Source organism: Ictalurus furcatus, chromosome 14, assembly GCF_023375685.1.
Source record: "Ictalurus furcatus strain D&B chromosome 14, Billie_1.0, whole genome shotgun sequence".
Taxonomy (NCBI): domain Eukaryota; kingdom Metazoa; phylum Chordata; class Actinopteri; order Siluriformes; family Ictaluridae; genus Ictalurus; species Ictalurus furcatus.
Genome location: NC_071268.1, coordinates 4,379,424 through 4,393,341, shown reverse-complemented (window position 1 = coordinate 4,393,341; position 13,918 = coordinate 4,379,424). Strand labels below are relative to the sequence as shown.

At 45.0% G+C, this 13,918-nt stretch overlaps 2 protein-coding genes across 5 annotated transcripts; one reads left to right on the top strand and one right to left on the bottom strand.

Moving 5' to 3' along the window:
- Positions 1-271: 271 nt before the first annotated feature.
- LOC128618225 (L-fucose kinase) lies at positions 272-10,026 on the top strand. 4 transcript variants are annotated; one of them, XM_053641744.1, is made up of 24 exons: positions 300-315; positions 456-563; positions 1,047-1,198; positions 2,250-2,300; positions 2,393-2,518; positions 2,926-2,998; positions 3,090-3,187; positions 3,573-3,653; positions 3,757-3,876; positions 4,159-4,330; positions 4,426-4,532; positions 4,676-4,777; positions 5,685-5,858; positions 6,477-6,550; positions 6,641-6,999; positions 7,137-7,353; positions 7,425-7,591; positions 7,742-7,969; positions 8,083-8,226; positions 8,498-8,617; positions 8,839-9,026; positions 9,114-9,213; positions 9,329-9,552; positions 9,678-10,026. In XM_053641744.1, the coding sequence occupies exons 2-24, from the start codon at positions 482-484 to the stop codon at positions 9,771-9,773; spliced, it is 3,255 nt and encodes a 1,084-aa protein (XP_053497719.1). In that variant the 5' UTR covers positions 300-315; positions 456-481; the 3' UTR covers positions 9,774-10,026. The 4 variants fall into 4 exon arrangements, with proteins under 4 accessions (XP_053497718.1, XP_053497720.1, XP_053497719.1 ...); XM_053641743.1 differs by having other exon boundaries at positions 272-563; XM_053641745.1 differs by lacking the exon at positions 3,757-3,876 and having other exon boundaries at positions 272-563.
- Positions 10,027-10,124: 98 nt separating this feature from the next.
- Positions 10,125-13,405, bottom strand: commd9 (COMM domain containing 9). Its single transcript, XM_053641747.1, has 6 exons — positions 13,335-13,405; positions 12,401-12,526; positions 12,164-12,303; positions 12,020-12,054; positions 11,647-11,750; positions 10,125-11,519 (listed from the first exon to the last, which is right to left on the bottom strand). Exons 1-6 carry the CDS (start codon positions 13,383-13,385, stop codon positions 11,382-11,384), a joined length of 594 nt encoding a protein of 197 aa, XP_053497722.1. The 5' UTR covers positions 13,386-13,405; the 3' UTR covers positions 10,125-11,381.
- Between the last annotated feature and the right edge of the window lie 513 nt (positions 13,406-13,918).

Below are 13,918 nucleotides of genomic sequence, written 5' to 3'. Positions count from 1 at the left end.
TTTTTCAGGTTTGTTTTTAGGTCCCGAGACGAATTGATGGCCCATGACATATTCAGTCCTATTATTTATTGATCAATAAATGTAAAATGCAAAAAATAATAATAATAAATGTGAAGATTATGTTGTTTATGATGTAGTAACAGTAGCAGTAGTTCAGAAATCGTTTCCTTTTGCATTGCGAGTGTCTGTGAACACGTATTCGGGAAACGTCATTGATATTTACCCTGACTGTGAAACACCGCGGTCACGTGTGTTGGGACGGAACCGGAAACTGAGCAGCCGCCATAAATACAAAGCGCGTTAGTGCAATTAAATGTAACTAAATTTACATACAATGTGTTAAATACCGTGAAAATACTATTCATTTTTATATTCGGTATTATTGTTATATTTATAAAGTAGTGTAAAAAGTTTTTAATCAAACGTTTATTCTGGAAACGTGTCGCTTCCGGAAGTTGGAGCAGTTGGATACAGTTTCGGTATGGCAGATGGGTGTGTTTACAACTGGAGTATTGTGGTGCTCACATGTCAGCACAAGGACAGTGTTTATGCCTTCCAGAGAGGTAAGAATGAAGGGCACTTATGTTCCTGAAGAGCCCTTTGGTTTGCTCGCTCACTGCTGATAAAGCCTAAAAGTGAGCACTAGGAAGAATAATAATAAGAAGAAGAATATCAACAAACCTGATCTATGGCCCAAGTCTCTCCAGCTGGAGAGGTTTTCACTGCTCATTTGATAGCTATAGAGAGCAGAAAGTCTGATATTTTTATAATCTGTCAGTGTCTCTTCTTCTTTGCTCAACAAAAGTGTGTCCCAAATGCCTCCCTAATCCCTGTTCAAGTGCATGAAGGTTTACACCCTACACAGTGCACTGATAAAAGAGCCATCTCTGATAATTTCCGATGATCTAGTTGTATTTTCCACGCAGAGATCCAGACACTCTGTAGTGTCGTGATGTCTTTGAATGGTGTTGTGAAGTAGGCTGAGGTGGTACTGTATGAATACAGTGAAATGAATAGAGCTCAGAGAGAGGTGTGTCTTGTTTCAGAGCTGGAGATCCGGCAGCAGCGTGGGATTCTTCCTGCCGGAGCGCTGCTGCTCACCGTCCCTGACCCGCAGGAGCATGTAGGCAGTGGAGGAGCTACTCTCAACGCGCTGCTGGTGGCCGCAGAGCACCTCAGCGCCAGAGACGGATATACAGTGAGCCCTGGGCTGGAAGCCTTCGAGAATTACTTTTAGAAATAAGTGATGCGTCTTGGTGAGGAGAAGGTGCTAATCCTAGAAGTAAAATATTAAGCGTGATGTACAACAGTGGCGTCACAGTAAATCAGATACTCCTCAGGCCCTATTTCCATACTACTACTGATACTAATCCTGCTACTACAAGGTTAAATTAAGCAAAGTTAAGAAGTTGACCCAATGCCAGGGTTCAATAATTGTGGTGAGGAACATATTAACCAGTATACGCACATACGGGGCTCCACCATTTATAATATCAACCCTTCAAAACAATCTTGATCTTTATAAAGTTCTCAGGCACAGCCCCATGAATTTTAGATTCCACTGAGATATTACTTATCTATTTGAAGTGACCAGTCACACTTAGCGGTGACAGAGGTCCATAGGGGCAGGATTTTCTCTGCCCCATGCTCACTCAATGAACATTTTCCGTAGAGTAGGAGCAGCAGACAGGACGGTTCATGATCGGCCAGATCAGATCGGCCTTGTTTAAAATAACTGCATATTCCCCCAAGAACTTGTTTTATAGCAGATCACTATTATTAATTAAATGTAACGAAGTGTAAATGCAGACGGTGTGTTCATGATGTACAGAATCATTTCTGTTCCATAACTCCACAATACACAACGGCTAAGGAAATGAACGGAAGAAAAATGCATCTCCGGTTTCCAGCGGCCGAATTTCTGGGATAGTTCCGGGTGTTTTTTGAGATGTAGCTAGGCTCAAACTTTGTCTGAAACTGGTCAACTCTGCCGAACACAGCTGAAGGCACTTAAACACGTCAAATCGAGCTGCTAAGCTGGACGACTGCATGTTGCTGACTCTTTAACTGCTTTTTACAGGGTTACTCTAAAAATGACAAGCTCTCAGCTTCATTTGGTTTGAGCCTGCGTCGTTATCGATGTTGTCTTGCTTCACCAAAACGCTGCTGGTATTTACACTATGAATATATTGAATTCTGACTTGAAGACCTTTGTGTGTATGTGTTCATGGTTGTTCTTCTGTCTTCAGGTGGTGACCGCAGATGTCTTGTACGACGCACACATTCTCATTTTGCACACGGTGAGAACAGCAACGTCTACATCGAGCCACAAATTTTACGTTTGTAACAAGCTCATTCGTAGGGTGTGTGTGTGTGTGTGTGTGTGTGGCAGGGCAGAGACTTTCCCTGGGATGGCTGCAGTAGGGCTTTCTGTTGGATGCCCATTAGTGCAGCTGAACAAAGTGTCGAGGGACCGGTTTGCTGCTTAGATATGTTGCTGAACTGCCTTTCAACCAAGGTGAGTAAATCATGCACAGGATGGATTTCACGCAAGGTAGTGATTTGTGTGTTTTGGACACTGTCTCTCACTCGAGAATGTACAGATTGGCCTGTCCTGCTTGTTTATGTAGGAGGTATTGTGTATTGGCAAAAATGAAATCAAATTAAAATGGAAACAATTGAATTATAGCCACAAGCCTCAAGCCCCAGTACTGCCAGGCTCTGGGTTACTGATCAGAAGGTCGGGGGTTCAAGCCCCAGCACTGCCAGGCTCTGGGTTACTGATCAGAAGGTCGGGGGTTCAAACCCCAGCACTGCCAAGCTGCTATTATCATTAAAACACAGATATGATTGGCGGCGGTGGACGGAACTATGTTTACCCATACGCGTACGTACCGTATGTAACGTGTCTCTGTGTTGTCTCAGGTGTGTGCTGGCTCTCCGCCGGGTGTTTGGGTGTGTAGTACTGACATGATCCTGAGCATCTCTTCAATACCAAGTGAGATTACACTCACGCGTCATAAACTGAGACTCGCACGTCAGCTTAAAACGTACTCGTGCCTTTAAATGTTGCATATGCGTCCCTGCAGCGGTGCCGTGGGAGGACTTCGCCGGAGTGCGCGCCGTGTCCTTACCTGGTGACACGTCTTTTGCCGTTAACCATGGAGTCTACCTCACAGACGCACAGGTGGGTCCTGGGTAAAGTATACACATCGTGTCGATAGATGTTTCCTTGATGCACGATACGCATCATGATATACGTTTGCTCAGAAAAGTCGCCTTAAATCCGAATTTGATTCCTTTTACTTAATGTCTACAAACTGAAACGGAGGAGTTCTGAGAAAAACGTCAAATATGTCAAAATGAATGAATAACTATCATCAGCTGCTTCCAGGTTTGTAATTAAAATTTTTTTTTTTTAAAGTTCTAACAAATTAGCACAATATTTCATAAAAGTGTACTGTGGTAAAATTGATCATGTTATGGATATATTTCCGTCGTAGCGTCCAGTCTTATGGTGGATAGTTCAGTAAGTTGAGATTGCTACCCTATAACTAGCCCTGTATCGACAGGGTGGAGTGCGTGATATCATCTACCGGGGTTCGGAAGAGAGGATCCGCTCTGCTGCACTGCCCGATGGGAAAGTTCCTCTGGTACGGACATTTTACGTACACGTACACTAATCCTATTGTGTGATATTATAGGCAGTGTTTTTATGCTAACGGGTGGTTTGGAAACTGGTGGTTTGGGTTGCAGGTGTCGGGGCCTGTGTTTTTCTCCGGCTCTGTATCTGAGAAACTTTTACAAACTCTCGTGACTCCACCGCTGGACGGCTGCACTTACCTGGGCATGGACTCTGGAGCGCTTCCTCTTCAGGTGTAAACACACAGGGACGCGCTGACGTGATTTATAATGATATCGTTGATGCTAGTATTAGATTTTACGTTCTACGCTGTGAATACGCCAGCTATGAGACACTTCTGTAACTGTGCTATGTAAACCTCCATTGTGTTATTTAAACCTTTCGCTAAAGGCCATTATTTGGTTAAAATAAGAGAGACCCATTTCTGCCTTGAATATCGTACTGACGCGCTTTTGATGGACGTTTCCGTGTCGTCTTTCACGGCGCTTATTCCCTCCACTACGCGTCCTCTGTAGATCTCGCTCTTTCTGGATATCCTGCTGTGCCTTTGCTCGGACCCGACCGAAGCGGAGTTTGTGAACGGCGTGAGAGCAGGTTCCAGTTCACCTACGGGTCCGCGAGGCGAGGCAGTGAAGAGCGCTCGCGCTGTGCTCTGGAGGACTTTGAGAGGTGTTCCCCTTTCTCTGGGTAACTTGGCTTGTGTCCACGCTCATGTTCTCTTTCTCTGATGTTTTTTTTTCTGATCGTTGGTTTTGATGAACACGTTCACGCTGTATTTGCAGCACACGCTTCAGATGGACGCTACGATTACCTGACCGCGTCGGGCAAGGAGCATATCGTACGTCTGACAGAGGCGGGATCAGAGACGCGGGTTCTTTCTCACATACAGGTGAGCCACAGCGAAGGCTTAGCCAAACCTCCAGATTAAAGCTTTCGGCTTGTTTAATGTCCAAAACTACCGGATCTATAAACCTTATGTTTCACTAGAATGTTGATGTTGGATTTTTATTACGTCTCTTCCCCTCTCTGCAGGAGCTGCAGTGCGTGAGCGAGGACGGTAGGATAATTAACAGTGTCCTGGAAGGAGAGGTGCACGTCGCAGCAGGCGCTGTTGTGCAACACTGCCACTTACAGGTCAGGTCAGGAAACCGCTGCACACCATAAAGCAGAGGTTCTCAACCTTTTGCAACTAAAGACCCCCCAAGCCTTCCTTATCATACTATCAAGTGTGTGTGTGTGTATATATATATATATATATATATATATATATATATATATATATATATATATATATATATATATACACTTAGTCTTTAATCTGTTTTTGATATAGATTAAAAAATGTTTTTGTACTTTTTTAATTACTTTTCATAACTTTTATGATAAAAAAAATTACTTATGACTTTTATAAAACTATATAACGGAACAGTATGGAACATGAATGATCAAAAATGTTTCTGAACACCATAACTACTTTGAACAAGTGAACTAGGCTGTAATAACATGTACTATTTTACATAGTAAAACAGAGGTGTGAGTGCAGCGGGAAAGCGAGACCTCGCGCTTGCAGGACAGTTCTTCTGATATTTGGAAAGTTGCTAAGGTTTGTCCAAAAAGTCGCTAGATTTGTCTTTAGGCGCTTTTTTATTTATTTATTTATTTTAAATAAAAGTCGCTAGAGGGGTCTGAAAAGTCACTAAGTTGAGAACACTGGTCTGCACTGACCGCTAGATAAAAGGCAGACTAAGCTCCGCCTCTCCCCAGCAAAAAGAAAATACAGAGGGAGAGGGAACACAGAGTTTTTCATTTATGCACATTCTATTTGAAAAGGAATAAAATACACCAAGAACCCAAATGATGTCCTGTCTGTTTTTTTTCTTGAAAAAATTCGCACCCACCTTTCGAGTTCACCACGCCCCCCCAGAGGGGCACACCACCTTGATTGAGAACCACTGCCATAAAGGATAAGCATAATATCAACCAGGCTGCACTTGCACAATATAGGATTTTGTGATTTTTATTTTATTTTTTTATATTCCAGGGTCCGATTCAAGTGAATTCTGGGTGCCTCCTTTCTGGCCTGGACCAGACCGTATCAGATCAACTGCGACACCTGCCTCTGACCAGCGACATCATTGTGCAGGGGCACAGGGTGAATGTAGGAGAGCTGAAGTTAACAGTGTTTACGGTGTTTGGGGCGTATGACAGTTTGGAGGTAAATATCTTTTGGTTGTCTTTCTGTGCAAAACTAGAGCGAGGCTGCTCCTTTTTGATGCATTTGAACCATAACATGTAATGGACCTGGATTTCAAACCAGCTCACTCTGGCGTTCTTAACTTCCCGTTTAAGTCCTCCGGATATGTTAAATAGTAGGGGAGTAATGATGCACTCCGCTCACGATTAGATTTAAGTCACGATGCTGGCTTCAGTTCCATTCTCAGAGCATTTTTGAATATGCTCTGAGAAATAGAGCTCCAAATCGGCTAAAATGCCCGTTTTCCGCGCCCCCTTTCTCGTTCATTGTAGATCACAGAGCCGTGGGGCCGGTGTCGTTTCTACCAAAGAGCTCTTTGTAACTGGTATAAATGATTATAAAGTAGTCGTGTAACCATAAAACATATAACGCGTGGATTGTGATCCGGAGCTGTCTGTCAGCGTGCTCTCTGTGTATTTGAACTATATGGGTTGTGCTGAATGAGACCTCTGGTTTTCGAACCAGACGCATACTTAACGCTGATACCCTTGATGTGATTTCACATGTTTTCTACGATGCGCGTCATCAAATATTTGCATCTGGTTTTAAAGTACCGCCCTACTGTTCTCTCCTCTCCAGGCCCAGAGTGACGACGTTGCCGCTTCGTTCCTCAATCAAACGTGGAGCCGCTTCTTCAGCAGCACTGGAATACAGTAAGAGACCCGAGATCCCGTGTCAATCCAGAGAGATGGATTGCGGATAAATAAATAAATAAAAAGTCTTGTGTGTGTTTTCTGTGTCAGGCGAGAGGATCTGTGGGGAGAGGCGAGCAGAGCACGTCAGACTCTGCTGGACGCTCGCTTGTTTCTGGCGTTTATGCCAAAGGGAGGCACAATAGGGCTGGATGGCGTGCGCTTCCTGCTGGGAGGCTCTGGGAGTATAGAGAACTGGAGATCCGCGTGGAGACTCTCTCTTAGGGAGGTGCTGTCTCTCACCGACCAGCAGCGTGAACTGCAGTGGAGAGAGAAGCTGCTGTTTCGTGCAGGCCGGAGAAGAGCGGCGGACACACTGAAGAGCCACGCAGCTCACAACCTCCTGCCTAGTATGAGAGCAGCAGTGCTGGGAGGCAAGCACACAGAGCTACTGAGCATGCTCGACTCCGGTGAGGAAAAGATGCACAGTCACCGTTCTGCTATTAATTGTGTACTATTGCTGTGTTCTGTACTGTACGGTCATATACATTTACACAGCTCTCTCTGCCTTTCTGTTTATCTGCCTGCTTGTTTTTTTCTGTTTCAGTGGCTTCATCGAGTCTTGCTGATCTGGGTGTAGCTGCGCGTACTCTGGCGTGCATCGCTGATGTTCTCGGTTGCATGGCCGGCGAAGGAAAAGGTGGTTTGAGGAGTGGCCCGGCCGCTAATCCGTCCTGGGCTTCTGCTTTCAGCCTGCTGGAGCAGGGCAAGCTGGAGGCTGGCGTCCTGGAACTGGCCAATCAGAGAGCCCGCTGGCTCGACAGGTGAGAGTTTAGAGTGCAGAAGGTGAGCAGGAAATAATTGTTTACGGGGTTAACATTCTCATCCCTGATAGACCCGAACTGCTGGTGAGAGCTGCCAGACACTACGAGGGTGCAGGACAGATCCTTCTCAGGAAAGCGGTGATGTCCGCACGCCAGTTTGTGCTCGTTGGCCAAGGCGAGATACCACCCATGGGAGAGTGGCAGGAAGTGGAGTGTCCAGCCAGACTGGACCTCTCTGGTGAGTTTCTGCAATCATCAAAATCGATATCTTATTGCATACAGATCCGTTTCTATATATTGGTACACCCTCGTGCATTTGCTTCTTTTTTTAACGTGATTCAGAAATAAAATAGACGGTGTGCTTTAACCATTGTGCTAAAATGACTAGGCGGGTGGAGCGACACTCCGCCGATCGCGTTTGAGTACGGAGGTGTGGTGGTGAACGTGGCCGTGAAGGTGGATGGAAAACGGCCGATCGGAGCCCGAGCGCGCCGCATTCCAGAGCCCCGGCTGGTGCTGTCGAGCCGCAGTGGTACTCCGGATTGCAGCGTGACTACGCAGACAGTGTGTAACGACCTCGCTGACCTGAAGGACTACTGCCAGCCCCATGCGCCTGGTGAGGACTGACGTCCTCATTCCCCAACCACAGTTTAAAAACACTCTAACGAGTAAGAAAAGGAGTTTCAACTGGATCGTGAAGGCTTCCTTCCTGTTGTGTGTGTGTTGCAGGTGCCCTGTTAAAGGCAGTGTGTTTGTGCAGCGATGTGGTGTGTTTGACGTCTCCTCTGTCTCTGGAGCAGCAGTTGATTCAGCGCTGGGGAGGAGGACTGGAGCTGCACAGCTGGTCTCAGCTGCCTCATGGCTCGGGACTCGGTGAGACCAGATTCTGATGTAACGGAATCAACACCGTGTAATATTCTTCGCATATGACTTGAAATGTCAGCGTTTATCAAAACTAATATAGTATTCTGCATTCTTGATACTTACTTCTTATTATTTCAAATACGCATGACGGATGGATTTGCATTATGGGTGGTGTTGCTTTGTCTTCACAACAGTGACACTGATATCTACATCGTACAGATGTGTCTTGAGAAAATAGTTTCTACTGTTGAATGTCCTCGTGGTGTGTGTGCCTGTGCAGGTACGAGCAGTATCCTGGCGGGCGCAGTCCTGGCAGCTGTGTACCGGTGCACTGGGCGGAGTTATGACACCAGTTCTCTCATCCATGCTGTACTACACTTGGAGCAGATACTCACCACAGGTTGGTGGGGTTCCAGCCATCATACTGTAACCAGCGTGCACCCATAAATCAGGTCTTGTCTCTTATATGTGTATTCGGGGTCATGGAGGTGTTTCGGAGTGTTTGTGCGACACACTGCAGCTCACAGAGAAATAAATAGTCAAATAAATAATAGCGCTACGGCGGCCGCAACAGCAATAATAGTAAGTGTTGCTTCGAAAATGTATATTCATGCACCGTAGGTGGAGGGTGGCAGGACCAGGTGGGAGGGCTGGTAGGTGGAGTGAAGGTGGCGCGGTCCCGTCCCATCCTGCCCCTCAGAGTGGACGTGGAGCGACTCATGCTTCCTCCAGACTTCCTCGTGGCGCTGCAACAGCGTCTCCTGCTGATCTACACGGGCAAGACACGGCTGGCGCGCAACCTGCTGCAGGTCTGAACAAGACTCTTCGAGACTTTCACGTATGTGCCGCGAATCGTGCTCGTGCCGTGATTCCTAACCCGTGTGCTCGTTTCGCAGGACGTGGTGCGGAATTGGTACAGTCGCCTGCCGTCGATCGTGCGGAACGCAGAGCAGCTGGTGAGCAATGCTGAGGAGTGTGCACGGGCCTGCATGGAGGGTGAGTAAATGGAGAGGCGTGCCTTGGGACACGTTTTTGTGGAAAAGGTAAGCCTGAGATGAGCGAGCACGACAAGTCTCTCCATACTGGTTTCATCGTTTTTTCCCCCCCTCAGGATCTCTTACCAAACTAGGGGACTGCATGAACCGCTATTGGCAGCAGAAGAAAGCAATGGCTCCGGGATGTGAACCAGCCGCAGTGAGAACCATGATGGAAGCCCTTCACCCTAGAGTCTTAGGACAAAGCCTGGCTGGGGCAGGTGGTGGCGGCTTCCTGTTCATACTCACACGGGACGTCCAGCAGGAGGAGAACGTACGACAGGTCCTCAACAGCACACAGGTGAGAGACAGAATAAAAACATCAGGTGTTAAAATTCTGGATAAGATAAAGTTGGTCAGCTTTTAAATGATTGCCAGTCTGTTTGTAATCCTGGCTGTTTTTTTTTTTTGTTTTTTTTTAAACAGGGTCTCTGTGACTTCAGCGTGCACTCAGTGCAGATTGACACGGAAGGGATTACAGTCGTACATCAGGGCACAGGAAATGCCCAGTGTCCCAGTTAAACCAGCACAAACCGCAGCACACTTTCTGCACCGAGCCATGGATTATTCCACTGGTCCCTTACCAGCGTTGACAAGTTCAGTGAATTGACCTTAATTTGAACGTATCGACTGTAACTGTACGTTACTAAAGTTACAACGGCTTATAGGCAGCGCGTTCATTTCGTCATGAACCAGGGCGATTACTGAAAGAGAATAATATATGTATTTGTTTTATATTTAAAAAAAAAAAAAGTAAAAAAAAAGTCTGTTTGTCTCTTGGTACCATGTCATTTGTTTACTTTAGGCTGAATTAAGAAAATGTACATGGTGTGTGTGTAACATTTAAAAACGAGTAGAACTCCAAGCCAAACACACCAAAGAGTCCTTTGTGTTACTGCGCCAGAAATCCCCTTCAAAATATTTCAGACAGGACAGAACTACTTTCTCCACTGATAATAATAATAATAATAATTATTATTATTATTTCTCCATTTACATTTGAGATTTTTCAGGTTTGTTTTTTGGTCCCGAGGCGAATTGAGAGCGCATGACATATTCAGTCCTATTACATTTCGAACGGTGATTTAAACTGACTTGTGCATTATACGGTTTGAACGCGCACCTTCCAGCCAATCAGAATCGAGTACTCGGACAGACCATGATGTAAACACCATATATACGTACGCTGCCCACACAGTGTAAGAAATTATTAGAAAAAACGCAGACTGGAGAACAATGAAACAAGCCCCATTCAAAAAAAATATATAAAAATTGAAGCTTTAAACATAAAACAGATGAACAGAGTTCATTACAGCAAGCAGAAGTGATGGTTTCAGTACTCAGGATCACTGTAAATATTAAATTGTTTACTTGCACATTTTTGATATTAGTTGATTTTTAATTATTTTTATGGTTCTATTTTAATCTCTAGTGCAGTAACTGAGATTAGCGCGTTCTTTAAATCGTTCAACTCTGTTACAGTAAACAAAAGTAATGTTTTGTTTTAAATTGAGAACTTTTAGTGGGTTGGATCAGATCCTTTATCGGGCCGGTCCTAACCAGGCGCACGTGTACAGCTTCCCGATCCGTAGTTTAGTGTCCCCGAGCCGAGGACCCTCTGTGATTAAAGCTGGATTTTTATGACTATAGAAAAACAATTCCAAGCACTTTCTGTAAACGTGGCAGAGAAATCATGAACTGTTTCTGTTATATACGGCAAGTGTGTTACAATCAAAGTTACAATCAACTTATAGACTACAATTTATACATATTTTAAATAAAACTGTACTACTAAATAAAATTAAGTGTAATTTGCTCTTTGGATGTTATTGCAATAGATCCTGTACAGTATATTTAATTTTTTTATTTAAACATGCCGTATGTACCTTAGCTGGAAGGATGGAATGAACGAATCAGTTTCTTCCAAATGCAGTGCTTTTAATTTGTTTACATAAATCACCAAGTTAAAAATATACAGTCAGGTCCAGAATTATTGGCGCTTTTGGTAACGACGGTTAGAAACAGCTGGGGATTATTAACTGGCTGTTAAAGACTCCAGCATGTATCTCAATTCATACCCGGTCTTTTAGGAAAAAGAAAAAAAAAAAAAAAGTTAATGACGTGTGGGTCTTATTTCCCAGCCACGGCGGAGAGCTGGTCTCGGATGCGTCCCAGGCCGTCTAGCATCGTGTCCAAAGTTTCTTTGCTGAGTTCCACAGTGACTGAAGACTCGCTCGTGCTGCTGCTCACATTGCCTCCGTCTTGGATCTGCACACAAAACGGATCATTGTCATTTGTTTGTTTGTTTGGGGTGTCCACCCCCCAGCGCTAGATGTCTCAGAGCTACGCGTACAGGTGTAAGGAGCCGTACACTTTATCGCACAGCCCATCGTACCTTCATGTGCAGGACGCAGGTAGGCACAGCCATGCGGCTAACGGAGTCCGACGCCGCCTTCACGTCCACCCTCCACTCCAAATCTACGAGCCGTGGCAAAGAGACTGCAGCACAAACACGCAAGAACTGATGGAGTGACGCGGTGTATTAACCAAGTGCAAGACGACAACTTGTGTTGAATTCACAATGATGATGATGATTGGTCAGAAGGTGCGTGTGTGTGTGCGCTATTTTTTGCGTAAGTGGAATAACAGACGACAGATATGAAAATAATCCGCTGCGGGGTGATAACGGTGTGGATTACTTCCGTATAACAGCACGGTCTCGTGTGCTTGGATGAGATACAGAATACAAGAGTGCAGGAGATACTCACTCTGACTGGACAAAGCCTCGTTTCTCCATGTCACGCTAAAAAAAAAAGACGCACACAGTAACACACACGATCACTACTGAAGTAACGACATACGTTCTGATGGACGTTTTACTGCTGAGTAATAAACCGAGGCTTTACAGTCACCTTTGCTCTAGCAGGATCTTAGTGATGAGGTTTTTGAGGTTCGAGTGGAATGTGGCCGGGAAAACAGACTGGATTTGTTCTGGTGCTGTAAAACCGTGGAACACCACATGATGTGAAAGCAGATGAAATGCCGTCAGCACCTGAGAAACAGAGACGTGCATGAATAACCTTCCTAGCAGAGAAAGACGGTGAAATATTTATTACTGTAAATAAACGAATAAACCCCTGGGGAGCCACCTGCATGGCCTCGGCACTGGACACGGACAGGGCTCGAGCGGTGCCGTCCACCAGACTCTGTGACTCGTGCGCTCGCGAGGGGAAACTGTCCACGCATATCTGTCGCACAACATCTTTGGATGGAGCCTAAAAAGAAAAGAAATAAATAACAATTGTGTTTTTTTTTCGGCCAGAATATGCACATTTATAGTACGGGGAGAAGGTACAACCGCTCGGTCAGAAAAGGAGCGACATGACGCCAGTCCAGCGCAGTACACCGCTCACACACACATTCACACACAGGGGCCAGTTATCTTAACCAAGCCAAATACTGCCATGTTTTTGGACAATGGGAGGAAACCGGAGAACACAGAAGAAACCCACATGGACACGGGCAACTCCGCACAGACAGAAACCTGAGCGCAAACTCGAACCCTGCAGCTGTGAAGCTGCAAAACTACCTGCCCTGACTGACAGACAGACAGGGGGACAGCCACAGAGAGAGAGACAGACAGCCATAGAAGCAAGAGAGAAACGGGCAGACAGACAGGGAGAGAGAGAGAAACGGGCAGACAGACAGGGAGAGAGAGAGAAACGGGTAGACAAACACAGAGAGAGAGGAAGAGAAACAGGCAGACAGAGGGAGAGAGTGACAGAGAGACAGACAGAAACAGAGGAAGAGAGAGTGATTGAGAAAGAGAAAGTTAAACAGACAGACACAGAGGGGGAGTGAGAAATAAACAGGCAGACAGAGGGAGAGAGAGAGAGAGAGAGAGAAATAAACAGACAGACGACAAAACCAATCATATATTAGAAGGCGTTTCCAGTTTATTCTCGCCATGTTACTGTCCCCAGTAAAATGCCCCTGATGTCCGTTTGGAGCTCTCAGCACCTGCAGGAGATTAAAGTTGTGTTCTTTTTTTTAAAACCACTCCGACTATTGTGTGTGGATTACCTTTAACAGGAGCTGTAATGAACTGAAGTGTTCTTCCGCTAGAGGAGCCATCTTGAGCTTACGAACGTGACTGTCACGTGACTTCACAGTTCGTTCTCAGCTCGCTTCGGCTTTCATTCGACTCATTGCTCGATTCGGTTGGAGTCGACTCCGATACTGATTCCAAGTGAAGAGTCGATTCCATACAATTATTATAAATAATTATTTAATTATTAAATATTATTATTAATATTTTTTTAAATAATTATTTTATCGATTCCAAAAGAAATAAGGAAAGAGATTTCAACATACGCTGCTCCTGTTCTGAACTGAGTCGGGGTGGGCGTGAGGGGGCAAACTACACTGTCACTGTGTGGAATCGAGTCTAAAGCTTTGGAGTCGACTCTCGATTCTTTTTGTGATCGAATACCAGCCAGACGGCTCATAATAATTTATTTTAAACTCGACAAAATTATTATGCGATGTTATGTCAGGTGGTTGACCTTCTTTGCCTAACTATGGCATAATTTTTCCACGAAATCTTATTATATTTTCTAATTAACAAAATAACATGACTTTACATTGACATTAGTGTCATTGTACCT

Coding starts and splice junctions, on each gene's coding strand:
- LOC128618225 (XM_053641743.1), top strand. CDS start 482: ATGGCAGATGGGTGTGTTTACAACTGGAGTATTGTGGTGCTCACATGT. Junction 1,199..2,249: donor GCGCCAGAGACGGATATACA/GTGAGCCCTGGG, acceptor TTCTGTCTTCAG/GTGGTGACCGCAGATGTCTT. Junction 7,592..7,741: donor AGCCAGACTGGACCTCTCTG/GTGAGTTTCTGC, acceptor TAAAATGACTAG/GCGGGTGGAGCGACACTCCG.
- commd9 (XM_053641747.1), bottom strand. CDS start 13,385: ATGGCTCCTCTAGCGGAAGAACACTTCAGTTCATTACAGCTCCTGTTA. Junction 12,055..12,163: donor AAGATCCTGCTAGAGCAAAG/GTGACTGTAAAG, acceptor TTTTTTTTTTAG/CGTGACATGGAGAAACGAGG. Junction 11,751..12,019: donor CGAGGCTTTGTCCAGTCAGA/GTGAGTATCTCC, acceptor TTTGTGCTGCAG/TCTCTTTGCCACGGCTCGTA.